A 19,627-nucleotide genomic window follows, 5' to 3' on the forward strand; every position below is an offset into this window, starting at 1 on the left:
CCTCTGAATTTGCGTCTGAAAAGCGCTGGCTCCGTGGGTGTGGCCACATTAGCGGATAATGAGCTGAATCACAGACTTCTGACATGGCTCTCTTTTCATACAGATTACATAAACACAGAATGTTTGTTTTCGATTTGACTTGAACGATTTAAAACCTGACATTTCAACATTTCTTTAGACGTAAGTGTCATTTTTTTGTCATTAGTATTCATAAGTTACAGTTCATTTTCTGAGAACTATCAGATTGGACTTCGTTCAGAGGGAGAGGAGAGATCACGCATCATGTTAGTTTTCTTTATTTTACAAAAAGCACAACGTGTTTTTACTCTGAGTGTACACAAATAAAAGAAGATATTCTATAGTTTCAATTGATATATTACTTATGTCTCTATGACAAGAAATGACGGAGTATTTTAAGTCTGTTTTGCTGCAATGTGAAAAAAACCCTGCAAAACGCGCCGGCGCGTTTTCAGACCTCAGAGAGTTAATAATATACTTGCGTGTTTTGAGGCTCTTAACATGCTTCAAATTGCATGAATCTCGACACACACATCAATATTGTCAACCAGTAGACATGGACAAAGCCATAGAAATGGCCATGGTGGAGGGGCTCAGTAGCGCCACCTTTTGACAAAAGTGGGGGGGTTAGTTTTTCCTACAGTCACCAAACTTAGTACACATATTGTTCTCATCAAGCCGGACAATTTTCTAATTTACACTCATCAGCTCCGACCAACAGGAAGTCAGCTATTTTGGTTTGAATATAATTTTTTTGAAAAAACAGGCTATGAATTTTATACTACTACTCCTATAGGGTTTATACAATTTACACCAAGCATTTTTAACTTGGTGCTAACACATTGAAGTTGTTAAATTGCAAACGGATTTTGGAAAGGGAAAGGGAAAGGGAAACAAAGTGTTATAACTTCTGCATACATTCATTGATTTTGATTAATCTTCGGCTGTGTGTTCGTTGTACAAGGCTGATCACATAGATGTGACTATTGTGAGTCAAAGTTATAGTGCCACCAACTGGCAGCAGGAAATGTGTTACTTTAAGCATGCCTTTGAGATCAACATCTTATTTTTACCCGATTTTCTTCAAACTTCTTTTGAATAATGTCAAAACATGGCAGATGTAGACCTTTGAAAAGAATTGTGATATCTCAAACACAATTACCTTGGCAACGCATCAAACTTTAATATTCATTTTGGATACTTTTGAGACTCTTAGCATGCTTCAAATTGTTTGAAACTCCATACACACATCAGGATTCTTAGCCAGTAGACATGGGCAAAGCCTTAGAAACAGGCAGGGAGGAGGGGCTTAATAGCACCACCTTATAGTGCAGTAAATGTAGAGTGAATTTGACATAGTCCTTCGATGTTTAACCGTTTTAACTGTCTATTGCCCGCCGTGCACAGTTGCCCTGAAGCCACCGGGGTGGCGGTGCCACTGGGCTTTGGCCCGTCATCGCTGCTCGCAGCTATATTTTAACTTGGTGCTAATACACTGAAGTTGTTTAATTGCAAAGAGATGTTGGATATCTCAAACGGTTTGGCCATGGAGAGGCAACGAATTTATATCAAGAAAAGGGAAACAAAGTGTTATAATTTCTGCATACATTAATTGATTTTGATGAAACTTCGGCTGTGTCTTCGCTGTACAAGGCTGATCACATAGATGTGACTATTGTGAGTCAAAGTTATAGCACCACCAACTGGCAGCAGGAAATGTTACTTTCAGCATGCTTTGAGATCACCCTCTTATTTTTTTACCCGATTTGCTTCAAACTTCATTTGAATAATGTCAAAACATGGCAGATGTAGACCTTTGAAAAGAATCGTGATATCTCAAACACAGTTGCATTTGCAACACATCAAACCTTAATATTCGTTTTAGATGCTTTTGAGACTCTTAGCATGCTTCAAATTGTTTGAAACTCCACAGACACATCAGGATTGTTAGCCAGTAGACATGGGCAAAGCCAGAAACGGGCAGGGAGGAGGGGCTCAATAACGCCATCTTATAGTGCAGTAAATATAGAGTGAATTTGACATAGTCCTTCAACGTTTAACCGTTTTAACTGCCTTTTGCCCACTGTGCACAGATGCCCTGAAGCCACTGGGGTAGCGGTGCCACCGGGCTTGGGCCCACCATCGCTGCTCGCAGCTATATTTATTGTTTTTATTTTTATTTTTTTCCCGTCTTCCGGGGCTTTTTGAGGGCCTTAACATGCTCAAAAACTCTTGAAAACTGGCACACACATTGGAATCTGTTTGTGGGTCTCTGTCTGTGTCACTGTCTATGTCTCTCTCTCTCTCTCTCTCTCTCTCTCTTTCTTTCTGTCCCCTCCCTGTGTGTGTGTGTGTGTGTATGTGTGTTACAATGTTGGTTAGTGGTCTTTTACTGATTACCCCTTTATTGATGAACTTTTAAAAATTTTGAACTGCAAATGATAACTTCAAACTCATTTGAAATTAAATCATGACACTATATAAATATTTGGACAGGACTAGTTTTCTGTTTGCATGTTGTTTGAGTTACAATTATTATTTTTTACAATAACAGTAAGAATTTTTTAATTAATTATGTAATAATATAATTCAGATTTATTAAAAACCCCTGTTTCAGTAAATTTCATATTTATAAAAGTGGCTGTTTAAAATAAACTTGCATAAGTGAGCAGAAAAATCTAGACATGTACCTTATTATTACCTGAGACTGACATTAAAATTGTCTTTGCAGGTTCTGTGATTTGGCTCTATTTATTAATTTTTTCATTTTATTTTTTATCTTGTACCACACATATTAAAATTAAATGAAAGCATGCTTTTGGTGCATAAGATTGGTGCACAAACAACAGCTCAGGGAGGTCAAAAAACACATGAAGAGAAGTGTTCGGATTATATGACATCAGCAATCACAGACATTCGCATTAAAGCTGGATTAGATTTCTCAGAGCACTGTGGAGTTTGAGCAAATAATAGTATAGAATTTGCTCTAGAATTTTTATAGGGGTTGTCTGAGAAAAAAGCACTGACATGGCAGATTAGGATGATATTCTGCACTCATTTGAAATTGACTTATAACATTCTGTGACATGAAAGTCATCACAATTTAAATGATCTCATGCATGTGGCTTTTGTGGTTTGTCATCATAGGAGCATCAGCTGCTTCAGTAAATGTGGTGTGAAATTGACATAGTCCTTTTATTTTTAACTGTTTTAAATGCCCATTGCCCGCCGTGCACAGGTGCCCTGAAGCCACCGGGGTGGCGGTGCCACCGGGCTTTGGCCCATCATCGCTGCTCGCAGCTATATTTAATGATTAAAACCTTTAGTTCCACTCCGTTCTTCACATATAAATACCATATGGCTTCAGAATACTTGGAATGCAACACAAATTTATCCTATATATGGTCTGTTTTTGCAATAAATACTTGTGACTGTACTTTTATTTGCCTGTTACGTGTTTTATATTGTTGAAAAGTGGTTAGGTTTAGGGTAGGTGTGGGGTAAGGTATGAAATATAAATATCAAAATATCTATGAAAGTGTAAATGTTTATAAAATAATTTATTCTTTTACAAATAGAAGCAAAGAATTAAATGTGTCTTGACCTGATGCATTCATAGACAGTAAAAGAAATGGACACAGCGACCCCATTGGAACTCAATTGAGACAAGTGAAGCCCATTTTTAGCGATTTTTAGCACTTCTGTTTCTGACGCGCAGACTCAAACTAAGCTTGATGACGTCAGCAACCTGTCTGACAGATGTAAATCTTCTAGTAGCTGTGCGTCCAAACTGCCATCGTTAATCTTGCAGAGACGGCGAGCTTGAGCGGGGAGTTCTTTGGCGTGAGTGAGCAGGAGTAAGTATTCTGATTAATTATTTTGTATAGTATTTTAAAATGTAACGCCAGTACGCCATATTAAGTTAATGCATACTATTGCCTGCGAGCTTCTCCTCCTGTCTGTACGGTAATTTCTCTACTGTGCGACAGAGAGTCGAGTGGTTATGATGCAATCGTTAGCCTATTTTTACAAAAACTGTATCTACGGGGCCATAATGTAACATAGAAGGTAATGGAGCCCTTTATACATTGTCGTGTATCTTTAGAAATAAATAATGGACAAATGGAGTCTTTAAACGCCTCAGATGGAAAGTTATTCACTGTCAAAGTGACGCCAAAATGAATGGGAGTCAATGGGGATGCTAACGCAAGTGAAGTTCTGCTACAAGATGGCGGCACCCAGCCGACTTCAACTTCCGGTCGACTTCCTTGGGCACTGGATGCATTAGGTAAACAACTGAAATCAATGCTGTACCCTGCTCATTGAAAAATTATGCTAAGGGGGTACAAAAAAAAGCAAGGGAAAAAAAAGGTAGGGTTAACAACTCACCGCTGCAGCAACATTAATGCTGTATTCCCGATAGTCCAGAAATGTCATTATATTGCCCCGGGGTCTGCGTATACAGGTGGTGCTGTTTGCATATGTACCTGCAGATGAAACTGTAGCCTCCAGCAAAAATGCACCAAAATAAAACAGCAAAGCGATGAAATGGTAGAACATATCCTGTAAATGGAAGACAATTTATAATGTTTATGATGTGTACAGATCAACAAATCAAAGGATGGATAACTTATAATAATAACTTATAATAGCTTTTTTAAAATCTGTTTTAATTTATTTACATATGAGCAATATAATTATATATACTTCACTGCACTATTAATGTTGTCACGTTTGGTTTTGGACCTTGAATCACTTTTAGGTTTTCATGTCTTTTATTTTGTAATTGTCATAGCTATGTTCCTAGTTTTGTCATGTTCTTGGTTATGTCATGTGATTCCTTTGCTCTACGTGTCATGTTGTTTTTGGTTTATTCTATAGTCATGTTTTTCTCTGTTCTATTTGATTGTTGGGTCATTATGCTTGTTCAACTTCATGCAGCGAATCTTGCCAATCGGTCTGACAAAAGCAATGCATTCTGGTTAGAAAATTTGTCTGACTTTGATCGGCGCTGCAGCCGCCTTACGATCACATGTGCCATCAAAGTACTGTGAGAGCAAAACGAGACCAGCCACCTAGGTCAGGTGCTGCAGTTGCTCAAAATAGGCTGTGAAAGCACTTTATTCTCATTGGTCAGATTCTGCGATGACAAGGACCACGTATGTTGCGTGTTTTTTCTTAGACAAGTTCCCGTATTTAACCAGTCTTGATATTGAATATCTGATATTCAAAACATGGGAATTGCATCCACTTCTTCAGCTACAATCTCTGTTCTGTTTGGTCATTGGCTGATTGTTTGAATACTCTCAGGTGTTATGTGATAAATCCATGTGTATTTATAGCCCTCGTGTTCTTGTAATCCCTCTGTCGGTATAAGTTTGTCAAGTTTGTTTATGCCAAGTTCTAGACAAGTTTTTATTGTTTATTTCATGGTTTAGTTTAGTTTTTTTGGCTCGTTTTGTTTAATAAACTGCACATGGGTTCCACATCCATCTTCCTTCAGTGGACTAATTGTTACATAAGTGTGGGTAGACCATGAACATTAATCATGGTTATACAGTAGACATTACTAGCACTGGAGTTGAGGCCATGGCCACTATTGAAAACTGACACTGTGTTTATTCTATGACACCCAAGTCTTGTTATTAGATCGATCTGAGCCAAAGGCCTATTCTACAGCTTGGCTGTATCTTCTTATGTTTCTTCCTTCTTGTCCTCCGCATTTCTGGGGGCCAGCTTAAAACGCTTAATGTAAGATTAGAGTTTGAAAATCCCCCACTGATTTACATTTTTCACATAACAAAAAAAAACTTAATTAGGGCAAATTTGGGACCCACTTTATATTAAGTGGCCTTAACTACTATGTACTTACATTTAAATTAATCATTTGATACAATGCACTTATTGTGTACATACATGTTTTTACATTGTACTTATATTTTAAAAACACCTGCATGTAATTACATCTGTAATTAATTTCTGTAATTACATTTATAATTACACTGTTTACCCATCCCTTAACCCTTACCCCTACCCTTAAACCTACCCATACCACCAAAGCTTTCCCTAACCTTACCCGTACCCCACCTCAATAGCTGAAAATGTGTTTTGCAATTCAATATGAACCCAATAAGTACATTGTACTTATTTTTTGATGTAAGTACATAGTAGTTAAGGCCACTTTTTGGGACCCAAATTTGTTAGTTGTGGTGGAAATGACACCATATGTTAGATCAAATCATCATTTTAATGAAGTGTAATAGCTATGTAATAACTAACATAGTGATTCATATAATGGATTTTCATATTTAATATATTTTAATATTTACATATATTTCATGTTCAAGAGTCTGGGTCTGGGCCATGGGTAGAACAATAAAATACACTAACACGTGTGTGTGTGTGGGAAGTGGGGGGGTGGGGGGTGGGGTTAAATAATAAAGGCATAGTAAAAGGCATAGTTTCTAATATGTTTTTAAAATTACCTTTACATTACACAAATAAAGATCTAGTTTTAGTAGTTTTTGTAATTTTAAAGTGAACTGCTAGCATATAAAATATCCTGAAAAAAATGACTTTAAACAAATCTTGCAAGCACTTGTATTTCCTGTTCTACCAACCCTGTGACCTTGATCCAGGTGCTTAACACCAAACTCTACTTGTCCTGGCAATTAGTAATCTACACTAAAGTTTCAACTCCATGTATGTGTCAGAGCTAGTCTGAGAACTGTGCATTTGTAAAGTAATACATACTCACCATGAAATTCCAGTCAGTGTTAATTTTGTCAGCCAGGCCCAGCAGAAACAGGGCGAGGTATACAGATGAACAGATGAACATGGTTACCGACACAAACATCACCCATCCCTGCAACAATGGCACGGACACATTCGTCGATGCTACTAATATCCACACCAATCCTCCAAACACCTAGTGTTTAAAAAAATAAATAAAATTGAATTCAAAGACCTCAAAGTTTGTGTAATATAATTGGTGTGTACAGACATAATAAATATAGTTTTACTGTATTCTCTATCAGACTATCAAGTACAAATCATCATAACAGCCTTATTATTTTGACTTCCATTTTTGGCCATGTTTTTAGTTATTGAGATGTATACTGCCATAATACTAAAAGGGGCAAAAAAGTTTAAACCTAAAAGTTTAACCTAATATGTATTGAAATAGCTATAAACAACAACACTTACAATTTCCAAACAAATCAGGGCCCCGGAATACGTCCTCAGTATTTCCACTCCGAGGGGTAGAGAAATAGTCGGTGCTGGGAAGGAGGTAGTGGCTGGGTTTGGTGTTTCCGCCATCCTCATTCAGCTCAACAAGCACAGGTTGAACAAAAGACTAATGCATAGGAGAATCCTGCTGGAGTCATGTATCAGGAACAGGTCTGACAGGTGTGCGGCCACTCCCATTTTGTTCTGTCCTTTCTCACTCCCACAGTTCTGCCAATCCCCTGGGACTAAGGGCATTCAGTTTCATTTACTGTGAATAAATACCTACTTTAAAAAGTAGATATTTAAATACCTGTTTAAAAGGAGGTATTTAAAACATGCTTCTCAGTTTTTATTTTCCTTGCACCATATGATTTTCCTTCTTCTGTTTGGCCATGTACAAAAATAACAGAACAGTTTCACAACTTTAGTTAATGATTAATGCATATGCTTAGGTTCAACATACCTGAGTAAATATTATGTTACACCCCAAAATGATTTTAAAGAAAAGCCCAGATAATGTATATTTCTTCCAGTGTTTGTGGAGTTATAGAATTCGTGTATGGAGTTTAAAAGGATTTGTTTGGTTTGATTTAAGGTCCTGAATGAAATAAATATCCTAACAGCTGAAGTGGAATCATAATGAAAGGGGTAGAAGGCTTTCTGAAAAGGTGATTTTCAATAGAAAGCATTCATCTGTGAATAGAGGTGAAGTGCACAGGCCTATTCATAAATTATTGCCTAGTTTTGTGGATAAGACCACTGTTTTAGTGACTCTTTGTAAAATGATGAGGGCTATGCTGAACACTGTCATTAATGTGTGCAGAAATTTGATTAGGAAGTTTGATTAGGTATTTAGCATTTATCAGAGCTACTTATAAGAAGTACTTTAGATTCACATGTGACATCGCCATGATTAACAGATAGCAAGCATTCTAGTTATCTGCTGGGAAAAGAAGTACTATCTGTTCAGATACTGATAAGTATTACCTACTGATAAGAATTACCTTATATCCATAATAACTCCTTTGGCTTTTATTATATTTTGTTAATGATAAAGCAAAAGTATTATTGAATTATAAGAAGTGAGACTTGAGTCTGCAGATGAATAATAAAACAGCTGTTAATTTATATTGTACTCAAGGAACCATTTACAGTAATCAGAAAAAAATAGACTGCAGTAGCTTATTGTAATTTATTTTTTTAAATTAGTTTTGCCAGTATTTTGTCATTAAAAAAAAACATGACAAGATCTAACAAGGAAGGATTTAGAGTGAAAAGTTTTCTACATTTACATTTAAACTTTTAGCAGGTGCTTTTATCTAAAGCGACTTACAAATGAGGAGAGCAATAGAAGCTATATATATATATATTATATATATATATAATAGTAAGTAAGTGTTAATGGGTCAAGTGTTTCTGAAAAAACTGATGCATCTTCAGCAGTTTCTTGAAAATGACTGAAGACTCAGCAGCTCGGGTTGAGTTAGGCAGGTCATTCCACCAGCAGGGAACAGTCCAGGTAATGGTCTGTGAAAGTGATATTATGCCTCTTTGCAATGGCACCACAAGGACGCAACTTGCAGAACACAAGCTTCTGGATGGCACATAGGTCTGAAATAATGAGTTTAGGTATAGGGGTGCCGAGCCAGTGGTTGTTCTGTAGGCAAACATCAGTGCCTTGAGTTTGTTTCGAGTGGCAATTGGCAACCAGTGCCAATCTAAAGAAAATGGCATTGACACTTACAGAACCCTTGTTATCTTATTTACTTTTTATTTAATTTAAGTGATTAAAAGGGTGGTGGGTAATTTTCATAAAATCAAAAACATCAAAACATTTTTACAAAAATTCAAAATACAGTGGTATATGAGACAAGATATATGACATTTACTCATACATTAGCTTAGCATATTAAAAATAATAATATAAAAATAAAAGTCTTTCCCTCTGTGGCCATTAAACCATCACAAGACTAAAGTTGCTGAAGTGTTTTTGTTTTTGACAAACTCACATATGTAGTACTGTGCAGCTCCACAATCTACCTGACTCCAGCCTCCGGTACTACCAAGCTGCATACAGCCACCTTTACCGCTGTGAGACCCCTGCAGAGCCCAGACTGTGGGATTCAAGAGGGGCTTACCATCAGCATACATGTACCCCACCTCTGTCACCCCTACCTGTAGTCCTATGAATACATGAGTAAGATCAGCTTCTCTGATATAGTTGGCCAGCAAGGTGTTTGTCTCTGTAGATCTGGGCATAGCAAGAGACCCCCCACGCAACTTGCAGTTTAGAAGTGAGTCTTCATACCTCCGTGCCTCTGTCACCAGCAGGTAAAACTTGTTCTCAGTCTCTCTGATACCTAGAACCACTTTAATGAAATTGACAAAACATAGTACTGGTTAGTGTCTTGTAAACATTTGTCTTTGTTTTCGGGGAAAATAATTATGACATGCAATACGGAATGGGGCTGTTGTCTCAGCTCAACTAGTATTAATTTTGCATGGGAGCAAAGCTCTAAAAAACACAAAACCTCATAATTCATATCATCATGCAGCAAAAATAGACTTTTATAACTTTTTAAAACTTTTATGTTTTTTTGAGTCAATAAATATATTCATTAAGCATTTCTAACACTATTTGGCATTTGTTGTGATTTAAAATTTATTCATGCAGTTAGGTTAATCAACAAATTGTAATGCATTTGTTAAAGAGTAATTAGTCAATAATGAAATCAGTGGGGTTTTTTTATTGCACCATTTGTGTAAAGGTCTAAGAGAGTTAAAACTTTAGGTTTGTGTATGGTTTCTTATGTTGACTAATATCATGGAAATGGCATGATTATCACAATGGAAAACAAGTCTCACCATTCTTAAGAAACCTGACAGCATTTCTCAGTTTGCTTATATTGATGTCCATCTGTCTGACAACCTTTCTGTACCTTCCACAGTCACAGGTTGTTCCTGTCACACAAATTGTGCAGCCTTTAGGTAGTTATCATCATTCATCAAAAATAATAAATATGAAGAAAATCTAATGCCTAACTGCTTTATTCAGAGATCTGACAGAAGTATTTATTATATAAAATGCATTCAGTACCAGGCTTTCCTTTTAACCCTGGGAGACCATCAACTCCTTTTTGTCCCTTGTCACCTGTCACAGTAACAGATTAACAGTTACAGTTTAACCTCTCACATTTCATTAAAACATACAGTCTAATTTAATTAAACATTAGCCACTAATTATTAATATTACAAGCTCCAATCAATTATTTATAGAATCCAGTAATAACAGTGAATAACCAGTAGATGGCAGCAGTGCACATACTTCTCCCTTATCTGCAGAGCAAATCATGTCAGTCTCCAACTAACCATGATTTTCGTTTTGAAACATTAGTGTTTATGAAAATAAATCTAAGTCTTTTCTTTTCTTTATTCTTTTTTTTCTTTTTCAATTATGCAATTATTTTCAGAGCAAGCAGAGAATCATTTCAAATTATGTATCAATATATCAGATACGGTGTTATCAACATAGCATACATAAACTAAAAGCATTCAGTCTCCATTTAGTCTCTAACCTCTCGTTCCTCTAGAGCCCATCTTTCCCATTTGGCCCATTTCTCCTTTTTCTCCATATTCACCGGTCAGGCCTATGGAAGAAGAAAACAAGGTTACTGGTTATCTGACTCTGCCAAAATTGTCTCATAATGCTTTTCCAAAGGAATCAAGCACACTATCAAAGCAAAATAAGTCTTGTTACATGCATACTCTTTTAGCCTCAATCGTTGCATTTTGTGTGTGGCAAAATTATATTGTGTCAGTAGTCTTTGATATAAAACTGGTTAAATTACATTTTCCAGCTCATTAAAAGGTTTGAGACAGCTGTTTTTGGTACTGCTAGTGACAGCCTTGGACCAAAGTTCCTAATTAAATATCCATCTGGAAATGGGTAATAGGCATTCCTGAGTTTTGAAAAGCAATAATAGCATACAACTGCCAAAGCAATAATAGAATACAATTGCTTTCATTTCTGTACTGTCATTCAATATCATCTCTGTGATTACTCATTTTGGCTGAGTGGCACTGACATTCTCACTAGTATTTTCTCATACTGTATGCATCTTTTTTCTTCTTCTTCTTCTTTTTTTAAACAGAAGAAAGTGTTTCAGTTGCTGTTTGCCATCTGCACTGATTGCTCCATTTATTAAAATATTTAATTTATAGTGCAAACTATGTTGGAAAACTGGAATGATAATGTCATGTACTTGTTTAAAATGAATTAAAGCATGGTTTTGCCAGTCAAACCCACTAGTTCTCAGAGTCCCTCTTTTCAGATTAACATTTAGTTGCCATGTATAACATTTTGCTGATATGTCACATTTAGATGCATAGATAAAAATACAACTAAAATTTGCAGTAAACAGCCATTCTAAAACTTAATGCCTCTGTGGTCACTCTGTAGAGTGAAAAAACAGGCTAACAGCCTTCCTGGCATTTTTTCTTTTTTTTTTCTTTTTTTTTAGTAAAGTACATTTATGTTTGGAAGAGAGGGCATGTTTTGATTGCAATTCCAGGCGTTCTTGTACTGGTTCGATTAACAGCTTGCCTGGAAGAGGCTTGTCTGCTGCAGAGCTCTACAGATTACACTTCCATCTTTGAACACATGGCGACACCGCTGCCCCTGGCCTCAATTAACATGTCTGCCTGCCACTGACGTGACTTCCCTCAAGGGAAGATGTGGTCTGGCAGAAGCTGACTGTCTTCCAGCTACACTCTGATGGCCAGTAAGGGCAAGGACACATCAAACAGCTAACTTCAGGTCAAACTTAGTACAGTAGTACACATGCTATGCTACCACTTCTTCAGAGTGTTACAGAAGAGGCTACTGTCTAACATTTAGGAAATTCCGACAGCTTGATCAGTGTAATACACCTCAAGAATCTTGTTGTCTGAGCAGCATTACTGCTTAATTTTATAAAAATACATGGTTTATTCCACACAACTCCCAAAAGTTCACAAAACTCTGGACTACTTATTGTACCTAAGATTTCAAAGTCAAAAAGGAAAGCTCTTTTCGCATTTGGCTCCTAAATCTGGAAAGGCCTTCCTGAAAATATGTGGAGCTCAGATAATACTGTCTCAGTTTAAATCTAGATTAAAGACACAACTCTTCAACCAAGCATTTACATAACAAATCTCATAACAGTCTTACAGTTATGTCTGATGAAAGTTTAACAATTGCAAATGATCATCTGCATCTGAAATAATATGATTAGCTACGCTAATCCTTCTTCTGTGCTTTCCTATTTCTGTCTTGGGATGCCCATATCAATGATACTAGACCACTGGATCCAGATGCAGGCCCTCACTGCAGATGATACCAAAAACATATGGATTTGCAAGACTCCATAATATTTTCCTTATATTGAAATCACTATGTTCAGAAGCTGTATTTACTGCCTTAATAACATGTTGAATGGCAGCAAAATTTTACATCTGTTTAACTGAACATGTGACTTGCATCTTAGAATATGTATTATTAAATGACATTATTTTGTTGTCAGAGGAGGATGAGGATAAAAGTATTTTTATTATTATTATTTAATACTAGATTCCCTGTTCATTATGGCCAGCATGCATTTACCTGAAACAATCAGTTTTGTGAAAAGAGCTATACAAAATAAATATGAATTTAACTGATTTTTTTTTTTTTTTCAACAGCACAGAAAAAGCAACTGCATTAGAAAGCTTTATTAAAGCAGCTGATTTGAGTTTACTGGATATTTTTGGCTATGAACAGTAAACAGACATGCTTAACCAACTTCCCTATAATCTATCACTGATTCATTAAATAACAAACCAACAACGTCTCAGAGACCTCGCTGGCCAGGTGGGCCGGTTTTCCCCATTCTTCCCTCTTCACCGTCTGCTCCCACCTCACCTGGATCGCCTGTTAGATGAAGACAAAGTTAGAGATTGGGGCCTCTCAAACAGAAAATGTACAGACAGGTCTTACCCAAACACTCTTCTCCATTACATTGCAGCTGTTTAAATACAGACAGTTATTCAATATCAAGAATGGTGAGTTTATTGGCATTGCCAAAACTATGAGCCATGGGGAGAGACATTTCCTCTTAACAGTTTTTTGTTTGTTTATGAAACAAACAAACCTATATATGTGTGTGCGTGTGTGTGTATAATATATATACAGTCAAACCAAAATTTATTCAGACATCTTGAACATTTTATTCATTAATTCAGTTTATTCACTATAGTTAAAAAAAATCAAATATGACAAGATCTCAGAGTGAAACTGTCAAAAAAAATCTTAATTATGTCAGATAACACTTAAGCAAAACATGGTCAGGTCAAAGTGTTCCAAATTTTTTATTATTTTTACTAGTAGTCCACTGTATGAAGAATTTTTAAGTATAATATGTCACAGTTTACTTTATTTTGCTATCCTCACTTACATAAATGAACTATAGTGTCCTGCACCCACTAGTAAAAATATATAAAAAATGAAAAATGTCTGAATAATTTTTGGTTTGACTATATATATATATATATATATATATATATATATATATATATATATATATATATAGATGAAATACTTCCAAAGGCACTCACATGGTAAAGTAAAAAGCCTTTGATGAACTGGGCTTAAATCATTACAACAAGTTAAAAATAGATCTACGCATTTTGGCAACACAGCTTTTTTCAGGATATATATATATATATATATATATATATATATACACACACACACACACACACGCACACATATCTCCACATCTCATATCCAGAAATAGCATCTGTTCTTATATGCGTACTGTTTAACGTAATGGAATGATCACTAACACGTTAATATTCCATGCTATTTCCTTTGCTGACACTGTGATCCTTTCAGTGACAGAATCAACATTTTAACAAAGACACATTGTTGGGTTTTACCAGCAGGGTTCCTGTAATACGAGAAGTTACTGTAACACATTAAATTGATGATTCATCTGTATATCCAGTATGACAACAACCAACCAGCAGTGAGCCAACAATGTAAAAAGTTGTAATCTGTAAGAGTTAGCTTAAAGAGCTATTTCTACATTATTTAGGTATATACAGTAATGCCCTCCAATAGACAGGCCATTCATCCAGGGTGTTTCCCTGCCTTTGGCCTGAGGCACTGAAATAGGCTCCAGCATCCTGCTTAGGACAAGCAGTTTGGAGAATAAATGTTTTGAATAAAATAAATTTAGATGTTACCACATGAATTATCATAGCAATTTCATAGCGATTATTTTCGCAAAGTGAATGTTATTTATCCACACTAATATTTAATGATAATGTTTGACCAGAGCAAATAATAATAATAATTAGTTACAAACTGGCTTTTCTGAAATCTGTAATAGTAAAAAAGGTTAAATGATGATTAAAAAAGGTGATAAAAAACATTTTCATAAAAAAATAAAAAATAAAACAAATACCTTTTGATCCAGGGAGAATGCTGTTGGAGCAAATTTCGGTTGTTGTACAATAAAGGTATAAATTACAAAGAAATAGAAATAAAAAAGGTTTCCTGCTAAACGTTTGTACATCCATGACTTGAATTGGAAACTTTGCTCTGTTCTCAAGAGGAGAGTGAAAAGGGAGTTTTACATATGTTTACCAGACCTTATCATATCTGTGTTTAGCTTTCAAACAACACTGTCCAGAACGCAGACTATCTCCTTGCACTACAAGTGAGGAATTTGGTTGTGTGAAGAAATGTTGCCATCCTGAAGATAATTTCTGATAGAATATGGCAAATATACATACTGTATGAAAGAAGATGGCTTGTTTATTATATGTTTAGAAATGTTAAGAAATGCTTTACTAGTAGTCAAAATAGAAGTGTATTATTTTCATTTATTGATTACATTTATGCTTTAAGCTTCCACCAATTTTTTTTACAAATGGTTGGTTCTCACTCCAAGCTATATGTACCGTGAAGCAAATTTGTCAAATCCTCGTACTTAGTACATATGTTTTGGAGTTTGCCTTTTTGTTTATTTTGAAGAATTGCCTTCCATATTTCACCCAAATACTTTCTGGATATTTGAATTAATCATACTGTTTTTTTCATATGTTAATGACAATATTTTAAAACACATACCACTTAATGTCAAATTATAATCAAACAGCACATTTTAGGATGTTGATTACTGTATCCAGTCTTTTGACCTGTGATCTGTGAAAAATAAGCTAGTACTGTGTTTTTTACTGTGGGTTTTAATTCCCTGTGAGGTAACACACAGCAAGAGGAAAAATGTCTTGACCTGGCAGATTTTCTTCATTAATTGTTATTCCCCCTTCATATTTAGGGGCCGTTTTCACAACACTGAAAACTAAAAACTTTTTTATGCGTTTTGGCTGTTCATTTACATGACATCGCGTTTTGAGGGCTCGAAAAGTGGCCCCTAAAGTAATAATTAAGAATTTTTACAACAGAAGTGATTCAATCTAAAACCAACTTTAGCTCGATAAGAATGTTCCTATTGTCACTGTGAAGCTGATTTGAAACAATATGTATTGTGAAAAGCACTCTATAAATGAAGATGACTTGACTTGAAAACAGAAACTTTTGAAAACAGGTTTCAAAGTGCAAGTTTTTGAAAACAATACTGTTATATCATATCATGTAAACCACAAATAATCTTGCAAATCTTGCTAATCTTGAACATGTCAAGGCCTAGAACCCCCAACTTTTTTTTATTACAGTGGCTATCTTGCTTGTGGCTTGGGTATGACTCTGTGTATAGTTATTATTGTAAGGACTAATTGTTTACATGTGGTTTAATGATAACCCTCTCATTTAGCTGGTTAAGTACATTATGATTCACACCACAAGAGCAAAGGGTTTAAGGGGATGGCAGTTATGTCATGCCACTAATTACTTGCAGGACAGACAAAGCAGCTTTACAGTGATAACTGGCATATAATTTTGGCTGCACAGCAGTTCTAAAAGAATAGTGTCAATGCAGGCAGATCAAAGCACTGTTGAATATCAAATATCAAGTTAAATGTCAAGTGTCCCCAACTAAGCAAGCCAAAGGCGACAGCGGCAAGGAACCCAAACTCCAACAGGTGACATCAGGTGGCAAACAGGTGGCAAATAGGTGTTAAAATGGAGAAAAAAACCTTGGGAGAAACCAGGCTTAGTCGGGGGGCCAGTTCTCCTCTGGCGAACAGTGCTTTGTTACGATTCAGGTTTCTATCATAAGTCCGATAGGATCGCAACATTCAAAGTATTTATTTCAGTTCCATCCAATTAAGGATCATATTCATCACGCTGGTATGGACGGTTTGTTGAGGAGCTGTGTCACTGGTTGTCGTGTCGATGAGGCCTTCACAATGGATGATCTAGTTGACTCAATCTCTGCTGTTACCTCAGGGCTGCGTTGTGGTCATGTCAAGGCGCCGGTCCTCGGTCTCACCTGGATACAGCCCTGGGGTCTCATTTATAAAACTTTGCGTAGATTTCATCCTAAAAGTGTACGTACGCGCAAAAGCTAGATTCTGCGTACGCACAAAAAAATCGGATTTATAAAACCATGCGTACGCCAGCTCCTGCGCACAAATCCCTTTATAAATCCCAGTCAGCGGAAGATTGTGCGTACATGCATCTACACCCTGTCTCCTCCCCAAAATCACCATATATGGCACTTATGATGCCTAGTTTTACTATGCATAACCTCATCTACATATCATTTCCATACATATTCCCATCCACGTGACACCATGGTTAACATTTGTGCCATACACATTACATTGCTAAAAATCATCCAATATTCTTATGTTTTAGAATAAATATATCAAAATATGCATAAAAACAAAATTGTATTAAATACTTAAGATAAAGGTTTTAGAATAGAGTTGAGTCATTCATTTCCACTGGCCAAATAGTATTTTAATTGATTTAAACAATTCAAATCTAATTTATGCAGTTTTGCTGATAAGGTGAACATATCTTTTAGGAAGTTTATAGGCTATATTTTTTAGTGGAAACAGACAGGCCTACTTATTTATTGCAGTGTAAATACAATTGTCTTTCTTGGCGCTTCAGTGAAGTATTTTAAAAAGTAAACGTGCAAATCTTACCGTTTTCCTCTAATTATATCCTTCATATACAGTGGTAATTGTTTGCAGATCCTTCACACGACATCAACACTCTGTGCAGCTGCGGTTATACAGTAAGATATTATCATTGGAACTATTCAAACAGGACAACAGACTGTTCGACCATCAAATCCGGCAGTTTCTTCCATAATATCTAAGTTAAGTGTGCATCACTGATCATCGTTCTCACTAAAATATTTTATCATAACATCTGCAGTTTAGTTTAAAGAGAAATTATTGTGCTCCTAGTGCTCCTTGCTGTCATTAAAGCAGCGTGTCACACGAAAAGTGATCGAAAATAGCACATCTACTATCTGAATTCATATCACGTTTGATTAACTTCTCCGTAATGACTGCGTAATGTAATTTCAGTGCTTATCGCCATTAGTGAAAGTGTAATATTAATGTAAATGTGTATATCAAAATGAAAACGTGAGTTTCCATGCAAGTTTAAATCATTCTTTTATTTATTTAAACTGTTATTGAGAACATAAACTGTATTTATGATTATGACTCATAATGAAGATTTAAAGTGGTTTTCCTTCATCTGCCGTCAGTCCCTCAGCTCATCTGTGTCGCCAATTCCCTTTGTCTCCAGAATGTGCGTACGCACGGCTCAAAGTTTGCTTAAACGTGCGCACATTCTCCCGTCAAGTTTGTTTTTTATAGATCACAACCTTTGCGTGGAAACTGGCGTACACACGTTTCCAGCCCCGTTTTGTGCGTATGCACGCTTTATAAATGAGACCCCAGATCCGGTTGACTAGGGTAAACCTCGGGATAAACAGAAAGATTCATATTAGCGTAGATGCCATTCTTCTTCTCATGTAATGAGTACATCTGGTGTTATAATCAAGTGTTCCGGTTCCGGCTGACCTAATTTATGCAGCCTAATAATCCTTTAATGGATTTGAAAATATAAATTGATAATGTGTTATGTGTATGCCAGGTTGAAGAGATGTGTTTTTAGTCTAGATTTAAACTGACAGAGTGTGTCTGCTTCCCGAACAATGCTAGGAAGGTGGTTCCACAGTTTAGGTGCCAAATAGGAGAAGAATCCACCGCCTGCGGTTGATTTTGGTAAGTTTCGTCAGGGCGCGATGAAATATAGAGCTGAGTATCATCAGCGTAACAATGAAAACGTCTCGGGTTACTTATGTAACCCTGGTTCCCTGAATAAGGGAACGAGACGCTACTTTAAAGCATACACAGAACAAAGAACGCTAGCTTCTGGATTATGGCTAAAGCAAGACGCTCACAGGTATACTGGGGGTACGGCAAAGGACGTAGTGTCTCGTTCCCTTATTCAGGGAACCAGGGTTACATAAGTAACCCGAGACGTTCCCTTTCATGGGAACTATCGACGCTACGTCATAGGACGTTATGGGAACGCTGTCCCAACTACACCGTAGAACCAAATACCTATCTGTCATCTTGTAGACAGGACTGACGACCCAGGAGTGGAGCCTACATCCAGGTTATAGAACCTAATGAATGTGTGCTGGGATGACCATCCAGCTGCATCACATATATCATTAACCCTGAGGGTTCTGAGGATTTTTGGGGCCCTGGAGAAGTTTTGACATGCCCTAACATTTGTGCTTTTTTCAGTTGTTCATAAACATATTAATGGAAAAAGTGTCATTACACTGTATTCAGCACAAACTAGGCTACAATAATATGTGAGGAACATGTATGTATGTGTTTTTGAAGGAATAACTTATTGAAAAAACAAAAAACGTAAGTCACTGAAATAAAGCCAAAAAAATATATATTAAATCTGTGTTCACAAGACTTCGGGGCATTGGAAGTTGTAGACTAGAGTTTTTGCTTCAAAATTAGGTAAAAATTATGCTGCCTGCTTGTTCATATAAAACAATAGAGAGATTTAAATTTTCTAAAACATCTTTGGTCAAGAAACACAGTATGCGTGGAGGCGTGAATCATCATGAATAATGGGTGATTCTCACCTGAGAAGACAAAAGAATCGCATAAAGAGCTCTAATGACCTGCATAAATAATGAGCTCTTTCAGTCAGCTCTTTGACAGAGTATTTTGAGTCTCTTTCACACTGTTAAGAAAAAAAACGCGGTGGTATCGCCGCGACCCGAGGGAGTTAATTGTTACTCCTGACAATAAAGCCTTCGAGGCCACCATACCCCTGGTTGAATGAGCACGGACAGCTAATGGAGATGGCTGTCCGGTTGCCTCGTAAGCAAGTGAA

At 36.4% G+C, this 19,627-nt stretch overlaps 2 protein-coding genes across 2 annotated transcripts in view; both read right to left on the reverse strand.

Moving 5' to 3' along the window:
* mal2 (mal, T cell differentiation protein 2) overlaps positions 1 to 7,367 on the reverse strand; it is a 30,850-nt gene extending 23,483 nt beyond the window's left edge. Inside the window, exons 1-3 of the mRNA XM_048184693.1 lie at positions 7,225 to 7,367; positions 6,776 to 6,946; positions 4,408 to 4,581 (exon numbers count right to left, since the gene is read on the reverse strand). Of these exons, the coding sequence (XP_048040650.1) occupies positions 4,408 to 4,581; positions 6,776 to 6,946; positions 7,225 to 7,344 (465 nt within the window). The 5' untranslated portion in view covers positions 7,345 to 7,367. The remainder of the gene's footprint in view (positions 1 to 4,407; positions 4,582 to 6,775; positions 6,947 to 7,224) is intronic.
* A 392-nt stretch (positions 7,368 to 7,759) lies between these two features.
* Positions 7,760 to 14,917, reverse strand: colec10 (collectin sub-family member 10 (C-type lectin)). Its single transcript, XM_048184692.1, has 6 exons — positions 14,733 to 14,917; positions 13,124 to 13,195; positions 10,824 to 10,895; positions 10,346 to 10,399; positions 10,114 to 10,209; positions 7,760 to 9,617 (listed from the first exon to the last, which is right to left on the reverse strand). The coding sequence occupies exons 1-6, from the start codon at positions 14,845 to 14,847 to the stop codon at positions 9,211 to 9,213; spliced, it is 816 nt and encodes a 271-aa protein (XP_048040649.1). The 5' UTR covers positions 14,848 to 14,917; the 3' UTR covers positions 7,760 to 9,210.
* Positions 14,918 to 19,627: the final 4,710 nt, after the last annotated feature.

Source organism: Megalobrama amblycephala, linkage group LG3 (assembly GCF_018812025.1).
Source record: "Megalobrama amblycephala isolate DHTTF-2021 linkage group LG3, ASM1881202v1, whole genome shotgun sequence".
NCBI lineage: Eukaryota > Metazoa > Chordata > Actinopteri > Cypriniformes > Xenocyprididae > Megalobrama > Megalobrama amblycephala.